At 32.0% G+C, this 16530-nt stretch overlaps 1 protein-coding gene across 2 annotated transcripts in view; it reads right to left on the reverse strand.

The window, feature by feature from the left end:
• The window catches only part of LOC143252850 (cell adhesion molecule Dscam1-like), a 133906-nt gene that overhangs the window by 38348 nt on the left and 79028 nt on the right, over positions 1 to 16530 (reverse strand). For both annotated transcript variants that reach the window (XM_076505622.1, XM_076505621.1), the window contains exons 6-12: positions 13676 to 13851; positions 11790 to 12059; positions 10821 to 11228; positions 7610 to 7771; positions 6015 to 6302; positions 4773 to 4892; positions 1391 to 1564 (exon numbers count right to left, since the gene is read on the reverse strand). In XM_076505622.1, the coding sequence (XP_076361737.1) occupies positions 1391 to 1564; positions 4773 to 4892; positions 6015 to 6302; positions 7610 to 7771; positions 10821 to 11228; positions 11790 to 12059; positions 13676 to 13851 (1598 nt within the window). The remainder of the gene's footprint in view (positions 1 to 1390; positions 1565 to 4772; positions 4893 to 6014; positions 6303 to 7609; positions 7772 to 10820; positions 11229 to 11789; positions 12060 to 13675; positions 13852 to 16530) is intronic.

The raw sequence follows: 16530 nt of genomic DNA on the forward strand, positions 1-16530 counted from the left end.
GTTGTCATTTTGAATTTGAAATTCTGTTGGTACCTGTTTTATTTACGTGAAAATAATTATTCTACTTACACAAGTGTTATAATGGCTTTTAGCGTTTTTTCTTGTGGGGGTCTTTTTTAAAAATTTTCTAAAAGTATTGAAAAGTCCTGAGCATTTAACAAAAAAGGGGGAAGTTTTATTTCTTTTAAAATACATTCTATAAGGGCATCAACAGATAGGCCTAATTCACAAACAAAATGTGTTATGTATAATATATTATTTTGGACGAGTCTCTGATTTATTATGTTACATACGTTACATATCACTGTTTCAAATAATCGGAAATTTGAATTTGCCCACAAGATTGATACACACAATTTTCTTTTTCTAACACAAATATATTTTGATATAAAAACACAATTTATAATGGCGGTTATTTCTAAAAGGTATTACAAATAATGATTTATATTCAGTAGTTTTACAAACTTACAAACAATACTGAGTCTTATATCCGTCTAGAACCGAATATTTTATCGACGATCCAGGTTCACGAATAGCAGAATTAATTCTGAGTTGATGTTGTCACGCATCTTTTTAAAGCTGGCCGGTACGGTTGACCCCAACCATGTTACAAGTTTATTTCTTGCCGAGGAAGATATTTAATGTCCTCGTAGAAATAATAAGGCTCGAAGTTAATTCACTAAAGTTGAACGGTGTGTAATGTTCGAAATCTATAAATGTTCATGGTCAATTTGTGTAGTTTTTCGATTAATAGTCGTTAATCACAATTACAGCTTTCAAGGATTATAGCACATTGATTACAACTGTTCAATAATAGTAACTGTCTCTCGGCGCATCAGTTTTTATATACCAATGATCCAGCGCGTTTTCGTAAACAAATATTGTTGATTGTCACATTCAAGAATTCTTTACAAGTTTCGAGAACACATGGGACTTGCACAATACAAGCCAAGAAAAACGTCACATGCAAAAAAAAAAAAAAAAGAAAAAAACCAACAACAAAAACTATGCAGAAACAAACATAGGCACTACAATAAATGTACAATGGAAATCCATGTTACTTTTAAACTTCTCTTGCACCTACGGCACAAAATCTTACTATCTTACTAACTGACTGATTCTCTCTCTCTCTCTGAATGTTTCTATGTTATTATAATATATTTTCCCCAAAGACCCAGGAAAATTAAACAGGAAATTTTGTAGCATCACAAGTTATTAATACGTTATTCCAAAAGTTTTTCTGTAAACAATACAAAACGTCTGAACCTTAAATTTAAGTATTAAAAAGTCAGTAATAAAACAAGTACTTAAATATTGGTCATTTTAAGAATAGACGCTCTTATATTTTTTTAAAAGTGAAAAACTTTGACAAAATATCCAAAATATTTACTGTGAACTTGGAGAAAGACGTGCTGACGGAGACCAGCGCCAATGTCATTTGTTGCTTGACACAAGTAGTAACCCTCGTCTGTCTTTTCAACTTTTCTAATAAATAACGTGCCATTACCGAAGAGTTGCACTCGAATGTTTGAGTATAAGTAAACGAAGTCTCCTGGATTTTGTCCTGAAAAATAATACACCAATATCTCATTCCAAAAATAAAACTTTTTTTTTTTTAATAACACAGCTAGGCTGTCTCATTGGCTATAAGGTGGACATTTGGTTTTAGTAGGCATTCCATTTAAAGGGTTGCTTTTCCGCTTGAAGTATATTTGAGAGGGTATTTCTGTTGGTATTAGGATAAAGATGTTGTTTGTATTTTCTGTAAGAAACAGGTAACCCACTGTGAAATATTTGTGATCCCTATTGATTTTCACAATGACTTGAATATATAAAAATTATTTCAATAAAAAACAAATTTTAATAATGTATGATTTGACGCATATGTATATTATTCCTGCATATATTATATTTTGGCCCAATTATTTTAATAAATCCATATATATATATATATATATGTGTGTGTGTGTGTGTGTGTGTGTGTGTGTGCATAAGTGGTTACTATGAATAAAAACCCAACGAAGTGTGCAACATTGTGACTTACATATTACTACTTATTGTATTTCTATATATTCAGCTTTTGCTTTTTTGTCATTTTAAATGCACTGGCGTAATAAGTTAGTACTGACCTTGTTAATAAAATTTGAAACCTACGAAATGCAACTCCCACTGTTAACTCAGGGAGTATACTTGTCTGACTCAGTAGTAGAATTTGACCATCACCTTTATAATGTACTTACAACTTCAAAGTGTGAAGCGCGTTTTTTTATTTTATTTTGTACTATCGGAATATGAATAATGGACTTGCAGATCCATAGTTTGATATTCCAATCAGGTAGTTTAATTGAATGTAAAAGTATTGTCTAAAGAAGTGCAAGCAATGCTCTGAATTTAAAGATAATAGGTCAACTACGAATAACAAGTTAACTCTTCTATGAATACTTTCTATATTTTATTTATTGAACGTGGAAAATGGTTTCTTAGTGTCCATTTCCAAAGTTCAATCTCACAGAAATTCATAGGCAATTAGAATGACATGTCTTCGTACGGAATAACGAAAATATATACATATTTCATTCTCTAGCTGCTTGAGGTATGCGACTGTAGAAGTGAGGTATGACTGGATGCCTTATCTTATCATACCATGGTAAACTCAAACCTGTGGCTTTACTTTCAGACTGATATCCTTTTTGATTAGTTCGCATACTATTTCTTGGAACAAGTAGACGGTTTCTGTCACTGATGTTTGTATAGTTGAATTCTCATCTGTTATAAGACATTGTACTTTGCTTGTCACAGGTTGGGTAGTATTTGTGTCAAGTCTCTTTTTTAATGGTCCTGATGTCTCAATTTCATTTGTGTCCCTTTGTTTTACTCTTTCATTAATTGGAAGAAATAATCCCCTTTTCAGAAATTCTCCATCTGAACACATCTGATATATGAATATTTTGCATTTGAAAGAATGTCGAAATGTAATTCTTATACGTTCTGTTTTCTTATACGTTCTGTTTCACCCTAGACTTTATATCAGCTGTAATTGCTACGTGACTTGACGATATAAATATTCACATCGTTGGTATAACGTACTAGACCCTCTGTCGTAGACGTTAAGAAACATTGTCCTTTATGTTTTCAGACAACACAATTATAAAAACGTTTGCTTACGTGAAAGAGTAAAGATTCAGAATGTCAAAATTAAATTTGTGGATCATGCAAAAATTATGGAAACTCATAAAAGTGAGCAATTATCTCTACAGACATAGAGATAGTTCTCTATGTAAAACAACTCGCCAAACCACGACTGCAAAATTGCATCCAAAATTTGAGGCGACCAAAGACAAACACAAAGAAAGTATTTAGTGCTCGTCATCAAAGTGGAAAAACTTGCACGAAAGAGCGTTTGGGACCACAAATAGTTCTGAAATAATTCTTATCAAGCCAACTGGGGCCAAGGATTCATCCAAAATATGAAGGTTATGGTTCTGAGGTAGAATCCTCTACCATCCTCCAAAAAAAAAACCCAACAACAAACAAACAAATATGCACATTATATTCCGGTCAGATTAATACAATAATAATCAAAGTTTTGAAGATGACCAACGCTCGCAAGTTTCTGGCTACATCTTGAAATCAACAGCAGTTATTTTTTAAAATGATAGTAAAACTTTAGTAAGAGCAATGCTTTTCAATAACATTCTTGTAAACTCTTTCGATACAACTGCAATGAATTTTAATACATTTGTTTTGCTAAGCGTGTGGTTAGAAGTAGTAAACCTAATACAGCAGCTGTTTAAGTAAAGTTGCGCAAGAAAGTGGACGAAATGTTGATATGGCTGCTCTCCGAAAAACTGCATTTTATGGCAAAATCGATACAGAACTATTGTTATGTAGCAGGAAAAGAAGAAAAATAATAGTATTTTGATGAGATAAGGCTTCAGTATTAGCATGTTGAATTTAATCACTGTTCAAAAAGTGTAAATGGTCTTTAATATGTGATAATAGATATTATTCTGTTTATAAGATGCACATTTAATATGCTTTGATCATACCTTGCAAACAGTTACATATCTCCAGATTTAGCTAAGACAGATTTAAATATTACACTTTTTTTTATTAAACTTTTACTGTATGGATATAAAAGTTTTAACCACTAAAGTGTGTTTCTAGCGTATGGCTCTACTATGCTGATACGAAAACGCCTTAATATAAAGTAAAACGATTTATTATGTTTAACCTCACATAATCAAGTTTAACCATTCATGCACGTATCATTGTACAGTACACAGCAGAAGTGATATTATTGAAAATAAAACAAACAACTAATACTATCAAAGAAATGTATCCCAACAAAAAATTATTCAAACTGTTAAACAATAAAATCTTCTCTAATGCTATGCTAAGTGCAATGTGTGTTAAAATTGAGAAAAAAAAAGAATTAATAGTTCTTGAACTTCCTAACGTAGAAATGACACCATAAAATGTCTTGTAAGTCACCGGAGACTTCGAACATAATAAGAAAAGCTTTAATATCAGAAGTTTAAGCAGTTCAGCTAACTTTGGAAAACGTTTATAGCCACAGCAAATCATCAAAAATAGCATGAGGTTTAGTATGGACATAAGTCTCATTGGGTGGATCTTGGTGGAAGATTTACAAGGTTACTCATCCTTTTTTCACAGCAGCTTTTCAACATTATCTGAATAAATGCGATAGACTTGGTGAGAACATAATTAGAATGCATGGTTAACATGAATGTTTATCTTGCTAGTGTTACCTCTGGCTCTTCTCCATGTAATAGTTGGTTTTGGTAATCCATTTGCTGAGCAGTGGAGACTAACGTCTTTACCTTCCACAACGGATGCATTTTTAGGAGAAATTACCCAACGAGGCGGTACTGAAAAAGTAAAAAATACACTAAATAGAAAACAAGCTCTTAATTTTAAGTTACAGATTATAACCAAGCTGAGTTAGTTGACAATAAATAATAGCTTTGAGTAATATATTAGTTTCTTGTCATTATCTATAAATAGTGGATCTTGTAAAAATGTTGATTTACTTTCTAATAATTTATCTTATTCAAAGACATCTACTTGAAAGTCATAAATATGAGAAGTACCTTTATCCGTTTTTTAAAAGGCCCCACACGAGCCAGTGACGGAGATTTTTATTGAAAAACAGAACAAAAACTGGCTAATTGAAAAGCCCTCCAGTGGCACAGTGGTATGTCTGCGGACTTACACCCTCAAAGCCGGGTTTCGATATCAGTGGTGGGCAGAGCACAGATAGCCAATTATGTATCTTTGTGCTTTATTCTAAACAAACAAACAAAACAAATTGATAAAATTTGAACTAAATTTTTTGTACATTTTTAGTGGTTAAAATGATGGAATTTTCCCCATTTTTTTGCATTAAGGGTGTGAAAAGTGATTTGAAGTGGTAAAGTAACTGAAGTTTGTCAATGCGTCACGAGCATAACAGTCAAGTATAGAAGTCTCTAAATGACACGCAGAGGAACGTTTAGTACCATCTTAGTAGATATTGTACAGTAAGCCAAGTATAATACTATGTTCGTAGCTGCTTTCAAAATGTTTCTTCTTACTCATCCTACTGCTCACTATCGTGGTGGCTCGATAATCTCTTCCGACTCGCAGGTGTAATTGTTCGTTTCTCAGTTGAAAGCTAAATGTAAAAAAGTAATAGCGGAAAAGACACCATTTGGCTCCTGAGTAATGTTTTAATATTTCCCTTACGAAGTCGTCCATTTCTAAAATCTTCTATACTCAAGTACTGCCTCTAAGTTTAAAACGTTTTTCAGTGTTTGAGATGAAAGGACGACTTATATAGTCACCAAAAGGACGACTTATATAGATTACGATAAAACGCGGTGGTAAAGCAAATAGAACTTTTATGATACTTAGAAAATATGTAGGATAAAATTAATAAATGACAAATAAAGAAAAATAGTAATTTCGGGGTTTAGAAATACTTGATCTATAATTGGAAGGTTAGAGTTTACCATTCACTATTAATTCCGTTGTTTTGTTCACTGAAGCCACTCTATTGGAGGCAATGCACTTGTAAGTTCCACTCTCAAGTGCTGTTACACGGTGAAAAATGATTACTGAAGAATCGTGTGAATGGTCTACCGTCATGTGATTTTGACTAATTACTGGTTGCATTTCTTTTTCCCAGTGTATTGTGATGGGGGGTTCTCCCTCGATCACGCTACAATATAGACGAGCTTTTACTCCCTCTGTCACGGTTACTTTATCGGGGAAAAAATTTTCGTCAATCACTGGAGCCACTGAAATAAAAGAAAATAACTGAATTCAGTTTGCACAAAGAGAAGTATCTTTAAACAAAGTCATATTTGGACATTGTTTGATATTTTATTAAATAGTATTAATAATTAAAGAACCCAAAGTAAAATAAAACGTGGCAATTATTCCTTAAGAAAATTACAACGTAAAGCATTTTCAAAGACAAATTAAAGTTTAATGGTATTCTGTAAGTTAAATCAGCATCTAACTGGTATTTCTTAGATTAATTAATGTTTAATAGTGTTTTCGTGCAGTATTAACATTTTAAAAGAAAACAAAGATCAACAGCCGGTTTTAAAACACTTAAAACAAAATATTGTATGTAAAAATTTATGTTTTTTTTTTAAATCTGGATTTGAAAGTAATTATTTAAATAAATTAATTAGAGTTATGGGATTAGTCAATGAATTACACATTCTTTTAATTTTTGTATATGATTGTGCTAGTTCAATAGGGACACGTGTTTTTCCTTTAAGTATTGAAATTACGTTATAAACTTTACATACTCAAGACTGAATAAAAATTAAACAAATATATATGTAAAACGGCTGGTTTGGGTTGAGAAAATTTTTTTATGCAGAGAAACGAAAAACGTTTCGACCTTCTTCGGTCATCGTCAGGTTCACAAAGAAAAAATGACGTAACTGACGATAGCTGACCACATGTTTGAAGGGGGTTGTGTAACTGAGTGTAGGAATGTAGAGGGCGTGCTTAGATGTTTGATCATATTTATTAATATAGGTATAAAGGTGTTCCCTTGTATTGGTTTATATTAGGCTTGAGTTGTTGTATAAGTAAGGCTTATTTAATTTTGCGTTTGTTTATGTTTGTTTCTTTATTTAGTATTTGGGTGTTTTCTATGGTTATGTTGTATTTATTTGATCTGCAGTGTTCGAAAACGACATAAAAATTTCTCAACCCAAACCAGCCATTTTTACATATATATTTTTCTCTACAAGTGGGTTTTCTCGTCATCATGAATTAAAAAAATTGTTCAACCAGTTACAAAATTACTTAGTTTGAATGAAACAATGGACAAATGAAGTAGTTTAGTTAAATCCGTAGAGAAGCCAGATATTGCTTTAGACTAATAAGACCAATGAAAAACGAAGATAGTTACTTTGATAAAACCCATTTACATTATAACAAAGCCGGACTGAGAAAGCTTCAGACAAAATTTTATATCACACCATTGTGTTTCCAGTCAGTACAAAATAAAGGAGGTACGTAGTTGTTATAAACCACGAGAAAATTGAATAAAGTAAATTTTACCTCGTTGTTCATGACCTACCTACCACTGAGACGTAAGTAAAACCACTGGCAACTTGACCCTCCGGATTTCTTACTGTGCAGGTATATTTCCCTTCATCCATCTGCCTGTGAACATTGTGAATAACTAATGTTCCATATTCGTCGATCTCTTCCCTATGACTAAGAGGAAGAATAATGCCCCCTAAAATTAATGAAAACATCAGCATCAGTATGAAAAAACATTAAAAGTATATAGAAACAACAATAGTTTAATTACATGCTGTTGTCCAAATATAAACCAATATATTATTTATAAGATACAGAATGTTATTCTGAGATTACTTCAGTGACATTAAGATTATTTTTTTTTTTATCAACATGAGAGTGTTTAATCATTTATATTTTTTCCGTATATATTGGACTGATATAAATATTCATATTAATTAAAGGTAAGAGAAGTATATATATCTTACTTCTTTTAACTAGAAACATTTCTTATGAAACAAACATAAACCTCAACATATTTACCAGTGGCACAGTGTTATGTCCGCAGATTTACAACCATAGAAACAGCGCTTCGATACCCGTGTTAGGGAGTGCACAGATAGCTTATTGTGTAGCAATGTACTTAATTTCAAACAAATAAATAAACTGTATCTCAGATGAAGATGACCTAAAAATGTCAAAACGTTGGTATCTACTGTATTGTAATATAAGTTTTAATATTCATACCAGCCGTTCTGAAATACCTTTTTAATTCAAGTAGGTTTCTCATCATCACGAGATAAACAAACTGTTCTCAAAGAACAAATTTTGTTGATTGAAGCGATTATGTTGTTTAGAAACTTAGGTTAAAACGATTGCTAAAAGGAAAATATTTTTGTGGGCTAAATTATTTTTGGTATTGATTTCTAAACGGTGAATGATGGTCCATAAAGAGTCTGCGTTTCAATTGTGTTTTGAAAGGATACGGACCATTTCAGAATAAGATTATATGAACGAAGACATTATAAGAAGTTATCAATGTAAATAATTTAAAACAGTGTTTCTCAACTAGGTGAATGGTTCACCTTGGAGTCAATGAGATCAGAATCAGGGTGAATTAGTATTACCAATTATATTGTGGTTAAGGGCCCTTTCTAAATGAGTTTGAAAACAAACTTAAAACATTATTTTTCTTACATATCATGTACAGTAAAATATACTATCTTGATTTTTAAAACAAGCCTTCGAAATTTGGTTGTATTTACAATACCATACTGTGACAAAGTTTGCTTCAAAAATATTAAGTAGAATAGGCCTGCCCAATAGTTAGTGATAGGGAAACACCTAGTTCTTCTCATATTTTTACTATACTCATTCTACCTAGATTTAACCTTCCTCTCTTCAGATATTTTAATATATTCATCTCTTCTCACCTTAAGGACTTTTGATGTTTTCAATGTTTCTTTCTTCAATGTTAGTTATGTGCGTTTCTTTTGAATATTTCACAATATTGTGTTTGATGCTTCATTAACATTAAAAAAACGCACAATATAATGGTGATAGATACATGTTTAACCTCAGAATATTATTTCAGTTTCGCTGGAATTTGCTGTCAGAAATTTTCGCGTTAAATTTATTGATTATCAATTATCAATTCTTGTACTTTTTGTCTTTTTTTTTCCGAACTGGAGCAAGTAAGCTGTTGTAAAGATAGGGGTGAATTATATTGGAAAAGTTTGAAACACTGGTTCAAAGGTAAGGCATTTTAATATATCTCACTTTGTGGCGTGCTTTGGGAGAGTTATTACAGTTTGGTACGAAATTACATTAGTAGATTAGTTTCCAAATATTTGACATCAAGCTTATAAACTACAGTATAATTGTGCTTATATCATGTTTGTTCAGTATCATTATGTATATATATATATATATATATATATATACAAAGAGAGAGATTGCATAAAGCAGTTTTATGAATTAAAGATGATTTGAAGTATTTGGTATTTTCAACTTGACAAAACACTGTGTGTTAGATGGTCGAGGCATAGCCACCCTAATTTGGAACTACTGGTCAGTTAAATATGCAGCTACTTTTAATATAATTACAGAACTGACTTTCGCAGTTATAACGCTTTATACAGTTAAAAGTGTAAATGTATTAACAGTATACTCAACCTCGAATTGTAGACCTTACAACCCACAGCTCGACATGCTGCCACTTGGCCTTTTCTCTCCAAAATTAGCTGAGGGTACTGAACTCAGCTGTTGTAAAATTATAGTAGATGAGTATGATATTCCACGTTATTGGCAGCAATTATTTATAACATTTTTTTTACAAATCTTTGTTTTATTTAGTGAAATGTTTTTGAAAGTAACCCAATTTCTATGTTATTTAAAAGTCCATTCTGGTGTAAACCTTTACAGCAACCATATATTTTCCAAACATATAAAATTAATGACGAATGAAAACTCTACCCTTTACAATATCACTTTTTAATATCTAACTGTGAAATAGTTACAATTTATAAAACAATAACATGTCTTTTATACTTTGAGTGTGTGTGTGTGTTTTCTTATAGCAAAGCCACATCGGGCTATCTGCTGAGGCCACTTTTATACTTTGAAGAAAGTTCAGTGCTAAAGTATTAGCCTGGCATGACTTATTGGCTAGGACACTTGACTTGCAATCTACGAGTCATAGGTTTGAATGCCCATCACCGAACATGCTGACCATTTCAATCGAGAGAGCATTATAATGTGCCGGCTAATCGCACTATTCTTTGGTAGAAGAATAGTCCAACAGTTATCAGTGGGTCGTGTTAGCTAGCTGCTTACCATCTAGTCTGTCACTGCTAAATTAGTAGCTTTGCGCGAAATAAAAAAACAAACTGACAAAGAGTATTGAAGACACCTACCAGGTCAATTCAGTTCGTCCTTACTTTTTATAACATATTTTTGGTTAAAGCTAGAATGATTATAGGAACTTTTATTATTTCGTGAGTGAAAGCAAGATTTGTCATTGTTAAGATTCCTCTTTCTTGAATATAATTTAGAAACTGTAACTATGTAAAATACATATATACATACTTATAATTTTCTTCATAATAATTATTTAGGCATGTATTAATTGCGATTTTACTTTTAGTATTTTTGAAATAAATAAGGATCGTTCTAAACTAATAACCATAATCACATATAAAATATTTCGAATTAAGGATAAAGCTCAAACCGACTTTAAAAAACGGTTAAACATTCAATCATTTTACCTCTTTCCCATATGATTCGTTCAATGGGAAAGCCACCGTATGGACATTCGAGAACAAGAGTGTGACCAGACACTACAGTTATGTTCCACATCGGTCTGATAAACGGAGAACCACGGATGTTAAGTCTTTTAGAATGTGATATGGAGCTGACGTCATTCGACGCCAGGCAAGTGTAGAGTCCACCATCTTCTACTCTAGTATCTGTGATATTCAAATAGCTGACTATGTTATCTTCACTAGAGGGGTAACTATTCTGAGTTATCCGAATGGAATTGTGCACTGGTTGATTATCTATAAACCATGTGATGTTTGGAAATGGATTGGCCGTTGCTGAACACATCAGAGAAACTGAGATGCCAGGGGATATATCTTTATCTTGAAAGCTGGATATAAAGATTGGCGCGACATCTATTAGGAAAAATATGGAATATTTATGATGTATAATTATTCTTGAAGTACACAATCTTAATGTTTTTTAAAATCAGAAACACTAATTTTATTTATACTCTTAATTTCTTAAATTTTATGTTAAAAGACTATCAATCAGAGACCTTGTGAATGTGTATATAGATTAAAATAAACAAAACTGGTAAGCAGAAATGCCATAAATATTTTTATTTTTTTATTTTTACGTTCTTTTAAAAACAATAACAAAAATTATTGCTAAATAGTAAAATAGTTTTGGATTAAAAGATATTTCAGATCTCTACCCCTAAAATACTTAATATTCCAAAATAAATAGAAAATAACAACATTTTAAATTTGTTATTTAAAACCATTCAATAGGTATAAAATACATACATGAATAGACAATAAATACACGTAGAGGAATGGATAGATAAAAAAATAGAATATATGTGGACTAAAGATAAGCAAAAATAAGAAAAATATTGTTTTCGAATAACCAAATAAAAGAAAAGCCTATAAAAAATTATTAATAAACAAAATGGTTGACTTATGCACTGCTACCTGCTATAGCTAACTCTGATGTTCCTTGAGCGGATTCCTCGTCGTTGAAGACAAAACATTGATACATTCCTCTGTCAGTTCTGTGCACAGATATTATCTTCAACACCGATTCGGTTATTAGAATAATTCTAGAATCTACCCTAAGAGGCCGCTGATCCTTCACCCAAGTTATTGAAGAGACTGGAAAGCCCTTGATACTGCAGTTAAATAACACGGAACTTCCCACCTCGACTGTTTGAATTTGAGGATTAACAGTTATTTGTAAGCGGTCTGTAAAAAATAAGAAGACAGTGTAGAGATTAATTCATAACTTATATTACAAATAAGTTGTGTCTAACTTATATCTATGAAAACAACAGCAATTAAATGGAATTTTACAGAAAAAAAGAAGAAACATATATTTGTTATATAATTATTACATTATTAAATATTTCCCATGAGAGAGATCTGTCTATAAACGTAAAATTGTTTTTAAAATACCTAAGTATATGTAAGGCATTACACTTTGGGTCGATAACCAGAGACTGATAGAATAATAATATTTGAGACAAGAACCAAGAAGCTTTCCTTTCATGAGGCAGTAAGAATTTCAGGCAAAACAGTCGTATAGCGGGAATCATTTAAAAATATTAAGTTTTATATAGTAAATGGTGACTTTAAGACTAGACTTCATACTTAATTTAAAAACTTAACTTCAGGCTTAATTTGAAAGAAGTAATGAACATATTTAAATTATAATCTGTTTGGTCCGAAAATGGTCAAGTGTACAGCGTGCTAGCCAGGCTGTAGATATGAGGTCTTGTTACTATTAAAAAGAAATCACGCTCTACACTTTGGGATATTTTATAAGAGATTTATTTTTAATTTCGTGCAAAGCTATATAAGAGGTTTCTGCACTAGCCATCCCTAATTTAACAGTGTAAGAGAGAGAGGAGGCAGTTAGTGATTACCGCCCACCGTCAACTCTTGGGATACTCTTTCTTCAACGAATAGTGGAATTGACCGTAACATTATAATTCCCCTACGGCCGAAAGGGCCAGCATGTTTGGTTTGACTTGGATTTGAACCCGCAACCCTCAGATTGCGAGGCAATATAAGAGTCACAAATAAACTCCGCTGGCGGTGACTAGTTGTGTTCTCACTAGCTTATCATTTCAAAATAACCGACGGCTAGACCAGGTAACTCTCACGTAATTTTGCATGAAACTTAACAAAAACAAATAAACACTCGAAATTGACATAATAAATTTTGCGACCTTAAATATTTTTTAACAAGAGTAAACATGATGTTCAGATATGCTCCCTTTAACATAAAATCAATAGCTTAGTATATATTATATAAAGTAGAGAGTTTAGATGTTGACCAGGCGAGATAAGAATCTGACATATATATTTAAACAAGCTCAATCATAAACTCACTTAAATCATGATAATAACGAGATTACTTGTTTATAATAACATTAGAAACAAGTTACATAACAGTGACAGAGTCAAACTTACCTTTTCTACGTAGCCTCCTTAATCATTTCGTGCTAACAGTTAATGTCAAACTGTAAACATTTGATTACTTTATCTTGTAGCATTTGTCTTCTTATGGATGTAAATAAAGAACCACAGTTAGGAATTAAATTATCTAGATTAGACGATAACTACTTTTTTTCTACGCGCGTTCTAAAAGTGTTCTTGTGGGCTATACGCTGAACCTTCCAGTTGGATTTAGGTATACTGCAAGACATTAATCCGACTTTTCTTTCAAGATTATGTATGAAAATTTAGGACTGTATTCATGAAACGTAACGAGTCAACTTACTTAGTTTCTTATTATTTACTTGCAGTTTGTGAAGTCACTTTTGTATATGTAAGTTATTTTACCGTTTACAACTTACTCGTCACCTTCAAGGTTGTTTTAATCTCTTTCTGCTCAACAATGTTGTTCGTTACACAGACATAAACACCTTCGTCCTCACGTTGAGTGGTACGAAAGGTTAAAATACCATGACTATTCCGTAAACGGTTTGTTGACAGTACAGGATTCAGTCTTCCATGTTGTTCTTTGTACCATCTATAATAAAACAGTATTTTAATTAATATAGAAAAACAAATGTAAGTTACGGAAAATTATGACTCTAATAAATATGTTAAACAGCTTCTTTTAAGCTATCATTAGTGCTAGCAAATTTATAATAATATTACAAGGAAAGCTGTAAGTTTGTTTTTGAATTTCGCACAAAGCTTTTTTGTTTGTTTGTTTGTTTGTTTGTTTTGGAATTTCGCACAAAGCTACTCGAGGGCTATCTGTGCTAGCCGTCCCTAATTTAGTAGTGTAAGACTAGAGGGAAGGCAGCTAGTCATCACCACCCACCGCCACCTCTTGGGCTACTCTTTTATCAACGAATAGTGGGATTGACCGTAACAATATAACGCCCCACGGCTGAAAGGGCGAGCATGTTTGGCGCGACGGGAATGAGAACCCGCGACCCTCAGATTACGAGTCGCACGCCTTAACACGTTTGGTCGTGCCGGGCAGAGGTTATAAGTAAACGGAATTCCTTTGTAAAAATAGAATAACTTGCCAATAACACAGTGTTTGATTATTTTAATGAGCATGAATAGATTATTATTCTATGTTTTTTTTGTGGAAACGTACGTAAAAAAAGAGAAAATCAGAAAATTGGTTCTCACATACTTTTCTTCGCAGACAACCAATATTTTTTAAACCCAAATTGACCAAAATGGGATCAATAACTATGTCACTGCTTCCTTTCAGTAATTACACTATGTAACACAAATTTTGTTCCTGGATAGTATGTGTTATTTCTTAATTGCTTATGTTGTAAATCACTTTCACGTATCAGCCCCCAAATATAGTCTCCCATCATGTTTTCGTTATACGCTCCTTGGTCCCAAAACCAAAGTTTGAAGAATAAAATAGGTCTTTTCCATTTATTTTAGGCATAAGCATTTGGGAAATAACACATTCTGCCAAGGAACAAGAAAAAGTAAAAATTTTGTTACATAGTGTTGTGTAACGTTTCAACGCATCACCTGAGAGGAATTCTCAGACCATAGAGAGAAAATTGCTGCTTTAAAGCATTACAACAAAAATAATCACATTTAAAGTCAGATAACTGGCACTGTGTAGGTTGCAAATAGTTAAACCTCACAATGCTATTTCCTATTTTACAGTCTACTTACAAATGATGTCCTAAGTATAGACAATAAAACTGAAACAAGTCACAGTCTACGAATCAGGGTAGCCAACCATCCGTAAATTTACTTACAGTAAAAAAATATAGTAATATTCTAACATTGTCCGCAAACTAATGTATAGTATAAACCCTCTGTTTACCTATGTCAGTAAAAAACAGTGCCTGTAAGAAACGTAACTCTCTGTCTCTAAAAACAGCCCTGCCATAAATTACCTTTCCAAAGTTAAGGCTACATATTTTGGAAGTTGAAAGTGATAAAACCTGAATTAGAGCATTACGTTTATGAAAAAATAAAGCAAAGCTTTATAATACAATGGCTTAATGGCAGGACTGAGGGCTTATAATGCTAAAAATAGTGTTTTGATATCCGCGGTGACTGAGGCATAAATATCCCATTTTGTAACTTTTACTTAACTACAATAAATTATAAAGAAAGTTCTGCTTATAGCAAAGAGAGAGAGAAAAAAAAATGTTTAAAGGACAAAGTTTCTCGAGTCACACAGTTATCCTCCCACTATCCTTTTTACTGTACCCTAAACATTCAGTAGAGCAACTTAAAGAATTACTTTGATACTTATATATCTTAATTCTCAATATAAATTTGAGGAAATAAACAACAGACAACTAATATGGGTATAATTAAAGTGAATTTACAGTAAAACAATACATATCTTTCGATTTTTCCAAGCAGACGAAGCATAATTATATTTAACTATACATACTTCTAATTCTTGAAAAATCTCTATGGGACTAGATAGAAAATATGTAATATAATAGGCTTAACACAAATGTGTTATTAAAAATATATTTAATTATGATAATGCTTCACCAGCTTGGAAAATGAAATCCACAATAAAATTTATTATTGTAATAAATGTCATATAAATAATTTTCCCTCAGTATTGTGTTTGTTGCGTCCAGCTAGCCTGATGAGCTGTGAATTGAGGGAAATGTGTCGTCAGCGATAGATATAACGAACGTAATATGGATGGAATACTGTTAATATACATTTCTCTAATTTATGAAAAACACTTAGGGCCTAGATTAAGAATTAAATGACAAAGATGTAGTAGCCTTGATACTGATGTTTTATGGCAAGTATAATTGAAACATACCCTTAATCATAATCTTAATGATTTCAGGGTACACTTTAATAAAATTATGTTGCAAAACCATCTATCAACTTTATATTCAATAGTCCTTCGCTGGTACAGCGGTAAGTCTACGGATTTACAACCATAAAATCAGGGGTTTGATTCCCCTCTGTAAAATCAGCAGATAGTTAGATAGTTATCAAATTTTATGGATAGTTTGGTGTTATTGTTTCTTCTAGTTACTTAATACATATTAAGCGCACCTTTTGATGAATAGCGGAGCTCCAAACTTTAAGGATTTAGATTTTTTTAGAACATGCATACCAGTTAAAAAAATATAAGTGATGAAACGAATAGGTGTATGTCATTAAACATAGACTAGAAATGTAGATGCTATAATTAAAATTATTTGTAATTTATTCCCAGTACTACATTTAA

The sequence above is a fragment of the Tachypleus tridentatus genome, chromosome 6 (genome assembly GCF_004210375.1).
Source record: "Tachypleus tridentatus isolate NWPU-2018 chromosome 6, ASM421037v1, whole genome shotgun sequence".
NCBI classification, from domain to species: Eukaryota; Metazoa; Arthropoda; class Merostomata; order Xiphosura; family Limulidae; genus Tachypleus; species Tachypleus tridentatus.